We start from the raw sequence: 10,751 nt of genomic DNA on the forward strand, positions 1-10,751 counted from the left end.
TCTACTAAAGCACTGAATAAACATTTTAGTTTAGTAGTTGTATAATACATAATATAATGTCTGATGGAAAAATTAATTGAAACCAGATAACATAATTTCCATGAAAACTGAAATACGCATGAGAACTGGTGATACAGTGCTAAGGACTCGTTTATTTGGTCTAGCATGGGGCTACACCTTGGAACTTTTCATATAAAGCTGTACATTGTGCCAGTGTCTACTGGCATATCCAAATTGCATTATGCAGCTGCTTCTCTAGGGATACAACAGTCCTTGGGAGCATAAAGTGAACTGCAGTTGGCAGCCTGGAATTTTTTACAAATGCTGTACTGGAGACATGTCTAGTGAGCCAGCTAACTTATGATAGGTGCTTATTTCACTTTGGCTTTCAAGTGTTGTCCGTATTCGAGAGCGCCATCATATCTTGTCAGCATTTTCCTGATGGACAATTGCCACACTCTGGCCTGATGTCAGAATGTGTACAGCTGGTGATAGGATCTTCTAAGCACAAGATCAGATTACTCCAAGCAAGCAGCAGTGGTGACCAGCTATACATGGGGATGGTTCCTAATACCATTATATATTTTTCTCTGATGATCTGCTGTTCAAGAATGTTATCCACATTGCCTAAGACATTGTTAAAGGTCTGTTGACAGCATAGTATCCATTGGTGGTAGAAAGCAGACAGTGGTGGACATTTTTAATAGCTACCTTGAATTGATTCTACTTTTTCAACTTGTCATCGTATGGGCTGTAGCATTACCTGATTGTCTGCAAACATATTTTTTTTCATGCTCTTGTAGCACCCTTATTTGAATAGAGGGGTGTGTATATTTTTGGGGTAATGGATTAAATATTTCTCTGTGTTCCAGTTTGACCAAGAATGTCCCAGTCTTTGTATGCACCATGGCATATCCTACTGTGCCTTGTCCACTTCATGTATTTGAGCCAAGATATCGGTTGATGATAAGAAGATGTATGGAAACTGGAACCAGACAGTTTGGAATGTGTATCAGTGATCCCCAGAAAGGGTAAGTTATATTTTAAACGTCATGAAATTTTCTGTTTTTGGAGAGCAATACAGTGAATAAATTGTTAAAACAATTGTTAAACTTTTTGTTCAGTTTTAATAAATAAATTTTTGCCCATTGTCTTTTAAGTAGGGGTAACTAGACTATAATACTACAGTGGAAGCTCGGGTCACGACCGTAATTCATTCCAAAACTCTGGTCGCAACCCGATTTGTTCGTGACCCGAAGTAATTTCCCCCATAGGATTGTATGTAAATACAATTAATCCGTTCCGGATTGTACAAACTGTCTGTAAATATATTTTTTTTAAAGATTTTTAAGCACAGAAATAGTTAATTATACCATAGAATGCACAGTGTAATAGTAAACTAAATGTAAAAACATTGAATAACACTGAGAAAACCTTGAACAGAGAAAACTAACATTGCAGGATTTCATGCCATAGCCTTAGGAACCGCTCGCTGAAAACACTTTTTTTAATAAACAACCAAGAAAATTAACCTTGCATGAGTCGAGTTCTGGCATGAAGGAAGTGAGCAGGAAGCTGGGTGGAGAGGAGGTTACAGTTTTGAGGTAGAGTCCCTCTGCGCGATGCACATCTGACCGAGTACAATGTACTACAGAGAGAGACTCAACACGTGCGGAAATCATCGGCGCATACGAACCGGAAGGGAAACGAAATAGCGCACAAAGAGTTCACAGTGAAAGCACGCACGTCTGACCAAGAACAATGCAACACGTGTGGAAATCATCAGCTCGTACAAACCGGAAGGGAAACTGGCTTGTTCGTAAACCGAGTGTGTGGTTGTGAACAGATGCAAAAGTTTGGCGAACTTTTTTGGTCGTAACCCGATTTGTACGTGTTCAGAGACTTTCGTGAACCAAGGTTCCACTGTATATATAGTACTATATATACTGAATATGACATCTTTTATGAAATACTAGTAGATAGCCATAAGGAATGCTAACCTGTATGACCATATCTATGCGAGTAACACCCATGTTCTGGAAGGACATTAAAGGTAAACTGCAGTTTTTACAAATGTAAGCAATCCTTCTAATGCTAGTATTTGATGTTTTGGTCAAGTTGGTGTCTACAGTAATGTAATAAAAATATAAGTACAATTTATGATTTTTGGGGAATAGTGGTTTGTTATGATGAGAAATGTAAACTGTAAAAATAGTTCTGTAAAAATAATGAGACAACTTTAAGGTCAGTCCAATTAGGTTGCAAGCAATGTAGGAGGGAAAGCATCAATTAGTTTTAAAATAATGTAATAGCATAGAAGGATTATAAATTGCATAATGAAAATATGCATACTCATACTCTTTAATAAATTTGCAGACCAGTATACATCATTGCCCAGCACTCTTATGATCGATTCACCTGCCTTGTGTCAGAATTTCATACATGATTGTTCTATTTTTATGGGCTTGACCCAGTCGTTGTATAGCTTTGCTGACAAAGAAGCTGTAGAAATACATTTCTGGAAATCAGGCCTTGATCTGAAAACTTGTTGAGTCAAATCTGCTGGTGTATCTAACCTGAGTTTCTTTTGGGGTGTAGCCAACACCGAGTGGGTACCTTTGGCAGTTAAAAAATCAATTGATCATTTCTCCAGAGTGTAGCATGCTGAAAATGCAGGATGTATTTAAAATGTCCAGTATTTGTATCTTGGTTGCTAAGGATAAATATTTTCTGAGCTAAAATGTTTTGTCATCCTAAAGCTGTACACTATAACTTTGCACCCTTTGTATATTTAGAAAACCACATGGATGAAAAAGGGATGTACAAGTCCAGTGGCACTGAGATACCTAAGATTAAATCTGACATAATATTCATGTTCTTAAAGCCATGTTAAAACACCAGACTTATTACTGCCATGATTTTCTGTAAATAAGGCAAGTAAGAGTAAATATATATATTTTGTTATTTAGTTTTGCAGATTATGGTTGCATACTCCAAATAAGAAGTGTTCATTTTCTCCCTGATGGACGGTCTGTCGTAGATACAATTGGAGGAAAACGCTTTAAAGTCTTACAAAGAGGAATGAGAGATGGATATTGTGTAGCCAGTATTGAGTATCTGGAAGATATCCGGGTGAGACATTTTAAAATATGTTGTATGAAATTGACATATTATTGTATAATATTACGGCTGTGACTTTATATGTTTGTATTTTTTGTTTGTGTGTTATAAATGGGCTGTTTTTGTCAATAGGTACAGAATGAAGAAGAGTTATGTAAGCTGCAAGAACTCCATGATCAAGTGTACATGCAGGCATGTACTTGGTTCCAAAAACTGGAAAATAGATTTAGATGTCAAATTCTTCAGCATTTTGGACCAATGCCAGAAAGAGAAGATGATATTCAGGTAAAAAGAAATAGAATATTGTAGTTATTTTCTAGAAGGCATAAACAGACCTTTATTGCATATACTGTGAATTTAAGACTTTCTAAAACAGTATAGTGTTCATGAATATGTAAAATGTATTTCTGATTGAACTATTTCACTGAATAGTTCATCCATGACTTTTTACTTCATTTTTACTTTGATTTATCTTGTTTCTTACTATTTCCATTTGTACAAAGTAGCATGGAACTTGGCTATATAGACATGAATATGTAAGAACAAGTTGAAATCTTTTATTTTTTATATACAGTTTCCATAATCTAAATGTGCATCTTAATTTTAAACGTCCTGATGCGTAAATATATTGCTGTGTTTATAAACAACAGAAAAATTAGATTGTTCGAAGTTAATTTTGAAAACATGATGTACCTGACTGCTAGAAAGCAGACATTGTGACGTCAAAACAGATCCTTGTATGTTTCTGTTTTATTATAAGCTAGTATCAGAAATACATTAGAAGAATACTTGGGTAAAAATAACATCTTTAAAACAACCACATAAAACAATCTGTTCAGACGTCACATAATAAGCAAATGCAAAACATACAACATAATATACTTTGACTTTCAAAAAGCCTTTGATATGATTTCATACCAAAGGATTTTTTTCTGAAGCTAGAGGCCATTGAGGGCATTGAAGGTAGGTTGCAAAACTAGTTTTTAAGGTAGTTAACTGGATGGAGACAAAGAATGAAGTAAGAGAGTGGAGTGGAGAATGAGGTGAGGTCATCGGTAGATTTCCTGCAGTGATCTCAGTTCAGGCTGTTGCAGTTTCTGATTTAATATGAATAATGAATAAATGATATAAGTTAGTAATCTTGTAAAAATTGAAGGTGACACTAGTACTAAGGGGTGCGAATACAGAGAAGGCATCAAAGAAAGTTCAAAAGACATGGACAATCTTCAAAACCAAATACACACTTGGAATTTGCAGTTTATTTACCAAAAAAAAAACCAAAACATAAGAACAAGATAGGAAACATTGTCTCTGAGAAAAAAAATAGGGCTTTTAATTAAGTTCAGTTCAGGTTTTTATATAGTACTGTTGACTGAGTGCAGCCTTTCACAGGCAAAATATAAATGCACACACTTAAAAATGCAAATTAATTAAAATAATTTAAGCAATTTCAAACTGATTGATTGACATGTCCATTGACATTGTCATTGTGGTATGTGTGGTTGACAGTGAAAAGAAGGAAAATAAAAACTGTAGTCTGCTACATCCCTGGGGAAAATAGACAAAGAGAACAGACAAAGTGACAATTCTGGAGATCTGGGCAAATGGCTGACTATTCCCTTTTATGCATTCTTTGTTATAATACAAGTCATGCTAAAAAGACTAAAGTTGTGTCATTAATGATTGTCCTCATCAAAGCAATGTATAGAAGCAAGAAAAAGGGAATTAAAATGCAGTGCAATATTGTAATAACTATCAAATATAAATCCAGGGACACTATTCTCAAATTGTATAATGTGCTAATTGGGCTACATCTGGACTAGTGTGGACAGTTCCGGTCAGCACATTACACAAAGACATAGCAAGACACAGAAGATGTGCAAGGAAGTGTGACCAGGTGCATATTGGGATTAAAGGGTATGTCCTGCTGTGACCAGTTAAGGGAATTAAACCTCTTCTGAGGACAACGTGGGAATTGATTAACATCAGAAGTATCATGAACTAAGCCCATTGTGTCCTTACATTTTTAATCATTTCATCTGTGTGCATGTCGCATTCCCTCCCTCACTTGACTTTTTCTTAAAAAAGACTTCTCTCCAAATGTCCATGTTGTTGTAACTCTTAAATTCTATTTAGAAAATGTAAATTATCCTATTTTTCTCTCATCACCACACTCAATGACACTGAATGCTAGTATCCAGGTGTGAATTACTGTCTTTCACCTCTGGCTTATACTTAACTACATTTGCTTATCCCTATTACATCGACCAATCCACTTCTGCCACTGTTTTTGACATTAATTAAAAATTCTCAAGAATTAATTGCCTGCTGTGTTCAGAAAACATCTCTCTATTATTAAAAAAAAAAAATCTTGGGAGGGAGACGGGAGAATAGATGTGATCTTCTCGGAAGTCACTTTGATGTCCCATCAGAGACACTTTAACGTCCCGCAAGACAAGGCAGTGAGACAAAAGGACAGCTGCTGTACAGGCTTTTAAATGATCGATGCACAGCGCGACAAGCAGAACATGCAGCGCAACAGCAAGCCAGCAGATTATCCGACCGCATCTCCTTAGCATGCGTTCAGCCCTCTTCCCGCTTCAGAACGCAAGCAGTGTTATACGTCCCACAAGAAAGAGATTTAACCACGCCCGGGGGATGGAAATAAAGGACAAAGAGTAGATGACAAAGTAGAATGTCGTAAAAAAAATGTTGGCGCGGTACATGCAGAACAGGTTAGAGATAATGGAAGTACGAAAATTCCAAAGTCTCAAAAAAAGGATAGGAAAGATTGCATTAGCGCAAACAAACAAATTATTACTTGGTGAAAGAACAGCGAAAAAAGCTTGAATATATTGTTCGGATTTAAACTTTAAGTCAGAGACTTGTAGATCGTCCAATTAGTGTTGCCAGCGAGAATTAAGAGTCCAAAAACTTTGGTGTAGTATGAAGTCCCGTGACACAGAGACTTTTAACATGAGATTCTTTCAAGTCACGCCCTACTTACAACTATTTTCAAATAAGACCACGGTCATCTAACCTCAGTTGTGTGAATGCTTTTGTCTCACACACTTCCTGTGCTCTCCGCTCTTATAAATTTTATCAGTACAATAATTTTATATGTTCTAGATGACGAGTCAACGACAAAGCGAAGAAGAAAGAGCATGGACAAACAATCGAGAAAGTAGTTGTATTTATTAGAGAGAAAGAAACGATATTCACTCACAGGCAGATATATGTTACATTGTCACGATGCAAGTCCAAACATGGAATCAAAATTCAATGCAATCTTGAAAAAAAGTTAATTCCAAATATTGTTTTAATAAAAGTTTTAAAGTAAAAGTGAAAATAATGCATATGTAACAATTCCCATGAAAATAACAATCTCGCTGGGGGTGAGCGAGCAAAGTGAGCAGGGGGCGGAGCCTACTAGTCTCTTTAAAAAACCACTAAAGAGAGTGCCACACATTTTATGTTTCAATATGCATGATGAAGAAAATTAACAAATACAAAAAAACTGTTATTTCGGTTAGGAAAAAAAAAAAATCCTCCCTTAAAATGGCATCACAATTTTTTTGTTTTTTTTTTTAAATATGAAGTATGCAGCCAGTACCAATCTCACATGAGGAAAGGAAAACACACGGCATGACACAATGTGAACAGAGCAAGCTACAAATGAAGAGCCCAGTACTGAAAGGACCTGTAATGTGGCTAAAGGTGGAAGGGCCAGTGGAGTATGGTTTGGGCCTTGAATTGGGCACAGTTTAAAAAAAAAAGAAAAAAATTTCAATGATTCAAGTGCAGCTAGATATATTGTAATGTTGGCCCACATAAACAGTCACATACACACAATGCTTTGATTGTGTCTCATAGTGTACTGACACCTTTGCTGCTATGTCAGACACTTGGCACACTTTGCAGAGAACTGCGTTAAGCCCTATAAGCCGGGGCAGAGCACAACAGATATTCATTGATGCCTTTTCACCCTCTGACATGAAGTTACAGATAGCCGCTGATGTAAATAACAAATATATACTAAATGATATTGCCTATTTGGAGAAAGATCCCACTCGATTAACAGGGAAAGAGAGTCTGTGAGTGTCTTACGGGCCATCCAACTGTGAAAGGCAACTCAAGAGATGGTGTAGGAGGTGGCTGCCAATAAAGTGCAGAAGCAGTGATAGGTACAAAGATGTACACGTAACAAAGCAAAATTGAATAATGTGCTGCTGTTTTGTGTGCAGCAGCTGCTCATAAAACACTCCAAAACATTATTTGTATTGCTGATGGAGGAAAGTTTTATAATCAGTCAATCTTGTCATTTGCTGTATGCCTACATATCCGGTGAAATACAGAAGTATGGCTGCAATTTTTAAAACTATGTATATAGAAAAATACCCCTTTTATGTGCACAGCTAATTGTAAAGTGCTGTGTTGATTTTTACAATTAAATACTGGATCGCAGTGTGACTTCAGAAAGCTGCTAGTGTCATAGCATCCTTTTGGGCATGAACATGTAAGATTTTGAGAATCTGTGCTGACTACTGATGCGGTCTGTTTTTAAATAAGTTTACAAAAAAATCCCATTTTAAAAATGTTTATATATCCACAGGTATGTTTGTAAGTGTTTTAAGTATTTTGAAAAATATCACAGGTTAGAATATATTCTCACAATTTAAGTGAAACTACGTGCAAGCAAGAAATTATGTAAGAAGAAATTATTTTTACATTCACTCAAGCCATTTTAGGCTACAGTACCTGTAGTTTTTGAAGCTAGGGCAGTAGGGATGTGCGATCAATGTGCTAAGCTGATGGGCCATTAGTGAGGGCAAAACATTTTGGATGCTACTTGATATATATAGCCTTGGTGGTTATAGTACCGAAAAAGTGTGTGGCAGTTCAAATGTTTTGTTTCATACTTTATGATACAGCAATATGACGCAGCAATTCAAACAACCACATCAGTTGAATAAAACTTTTAATATTCTTTATAAGAAAGTAGTGGCCGTCGCCCCTGTTCTCTTCGCTCGACAACCCCTAACCCAAACACCAAGCGCTTAGCACCAGTGTGAAGAGGGGGGCTGAACACACCCCAAGGAGACACGGTCGCTCCTCTGAAACCCCTCTTTAAAGGTGATACAATGGGAATCAAACAGTTTTTTTTACCTCCTCTTTGCTCGATCAGCTGCTGGCTTGCTGCTGCTCCCATGCCATGTGATCTACATTTTGTGCGGTGCTTTAAATATTTTAAAGTCACTGCCTTGTCTCTCTTCTTCCCCCAGACATCCACAAACACTATTTGATTTCTTTTCACTGTTCCGTTATTTCACCGAGTGATATTTTTCGTTTGTTTGCGGTAATGTGATCTTTACTCTCAATTTTTTGAGACTTTCAAATTTTCCTAATTCCATTATCTCTAACCTGCTCTGCATGTGTATCACAGGACTTGCTTCCAAAGGTTGTAAGTATGACATGACCTGCCAGTTTCGCGGGACGTGAAAGTGTGTCTCTGTCTCTCTTCAAAAGATCACGTCTCGTCACAGGAAAAAAGTCTCGTCCCAAGTTGTTTTTTTTTTTTATAGTAGAAATGCATACCTCTACTTTATATAAAAACTTGGATTTGTTTAATTTAATACTGCAGCACCTCACGTAGTATTTAATGCATTTTCTATATGTTTATTTATTTATTAGGCTACTCCCAATGGACCTGCCTGTTGCTGGTGGCTTCTGGCTGTTCTCCCTGTGGATCCACGGTACCAATTGTCAGTGCTCTCCATGATGTCCCTTAAAGAGCGGCTGATTAAAATTCAGCACATTCTAACATATCTGCAGAGCATTCCAAGTGAACAGTCTTTTTGATCTTCCAAAAGAGTCATGTGGGGCTTTTGACAACAGATCAAGTCACTTGCTGCCTTTATATGTGCCTGTGTTTGTGTATGTGTGTGTGTGTATGTGTGTGTGTGAGCGCGTATATATCTTTCGGCCAAAACAAAGATCTGTTATGAAAGAAGGAGAGAAGGCTGGAGAAGTGTGTTCAGAATGGCTAGTTGTACGTTTTACTGTAACATGTTTTTGTATGGGAATCAAAATTTGCACTATTCTTTTGAAACTTGGAATAAATAAGCAAATCTGTAGAGCATGAGAAATGGTGACTTGGATCTGAGATGCCTTGTGCAGCAGGTTTACATTTCTAAGTGACTTCTCTGACACTTTATTTGCTGTCACAGTCCAAATATGCACAAATCTAAACTCTGCAGTAGCAGTTTTGAAGGCAACCAATCGTGTCTTATATAAGCTTCTGTGTCTTAAAATCTTCAATTACTCTTCCATAAGATGGCCGTCATGAACCAGTCATGTCTTCTGTGCTTTACTGCCAAATACCTTACAAGCTGTTGAGTTCTGCTTTCAAACATAATAGAGGCTGTGACAACAAATGTCAGCTTTGTACATATTTACATGTACAAATTTAAGTGGGAATGTGCATTGCTGTCAGAATTACAGTACACTATTATTTAGAGGTTGTGGTTCAGCCTTGACATATTTATATTGAATGAATAATTATGTGAACACAAAGTTAGGGGTATTGTGAAGTGTGATGACCCCATTTAAGGTACACTGACTTTATTATTATGAAGAAACCTTTGCCTTATGCAGTTTGCATTCTGCTGGACAGCACGCCCTGTGGCTTGGTTTGCATTTCCCTTGATGTGGCCGGCAGAGTCCTGCTGTATTTGTATTTGTTTATGTACAGTATGTTTGTGTAGTTGTGGAATGAATTTACTGTGTGTTTAAGCACTTCTATGTTTCTTCCAATTTGCTTTGGCTTGAATATTTAATTTTTGAATAAAACCATTTGTACCTTTTTCTTGATCTTATTGCACTGTGTGTCTAGACTGTTTGTTGAATGGTGGTTTTTAATGGATGGGTAGTATTAAGGAACTTTTAGGTTATTCAAAATTTTGATCAAATGAATAGTATAGTTGGAATGGCCACTAATATCCAGCCCAGAGCGTGTCCTGGAGCTATCATAGAAAGCAAATTAGTATAATAAGTGTTGAGAATAATTACAAAGTAAAAAATAATTAGATTTGCATGTAATATGCAGGTTCCATGCAGTTAGGCGGCTGGACTTTGCAGCAACTGAAGGCATCTGTTTTAATAAAATATTTAGAAACAGATGGAAAATCCAAACATGAAGGAATGCAAATGATTAATCTGTTCTCCAAAAAGAAAAAATCTACAATGACATGACAGAATAAAAGCACTACCAATTCAAAGTCACAGTTGTGAAAAATTTCCATCCACTCATCTAATGGACATTTAGGGTCAGGGCAGTATTAGATTTTGAATGATTTCTACAATTGCACCTTTTCTGTTTCATACATCTTTATTAAAAAAAAAAAAAGGTACACAAGTTTTAATTTCTTATGTTTCTGAAACCAAACTTTTATATATAGGTATACAGGGTCAAAGCTATTCAGATGCCTACTTATATCATTAAGTAAGTGGGGGCTGTAAGTTCCAAAACATGTTTTAATTCCATGCCTGTTAGTGATCATGATGGGCTACAGTTGGTAACTTCTCTATGATGCATTTTTGCTAGCAACACTCAACACACATTAGAAAAGTCC

The 10,751-nt window shown here is 36.6% G+C and overlaps 1 protein-coding gene across 1 annotated transcript in view; it reads left to right on the forward strand.

Annotated features, from left to right (window-relative positions):
• lonrf1l (LON peptidase N-terminal domain and ring finger 1, like) overlaps positions 1-9,983 on the forward strand; it is a 62,249-nt gene extending 52,266 nt beyond the window's left edge. Inside the window, exons 9-12 of the mRNA XM_051927812.1 lie at positions 873-1,031; positions 2,970-3,132; positions 3,253-3,405; positions 8,812-9,983. Coding sequence (XP_051783772.1) covers positions 873-1,031; positions 2,970-3,132; positions 3,253-3,405; positions 8,812-8,979 — 643 coding nt within the window. The 3' untranslated portion in view covers positions 8,980-9,983. The remainder of the gene's footprint in view (positions 1-872; positions 1,032-2,969; positions 3,133-3,252; positions 3,406-8,811) is intronic.
• The last annotated feature ends 768 nt before the right edge of the window (positions 9,984-10,751 follow it).

This window comes from Erpetoichthys calabaricus, chromosome 5 (assembly GCF_900747795.2).
Source record: "Erpetoichthys calabaricus chromosome 5, fErpCal1.3, whole genome shotgun sequence".
NCBI classification, from domain to species: Eukaryota; Metazoa; Chordata; class Cladistia; order Polypteriformes; family Polypteridae; genus Erpetoichthys; species Erpetoichthys calabaricus.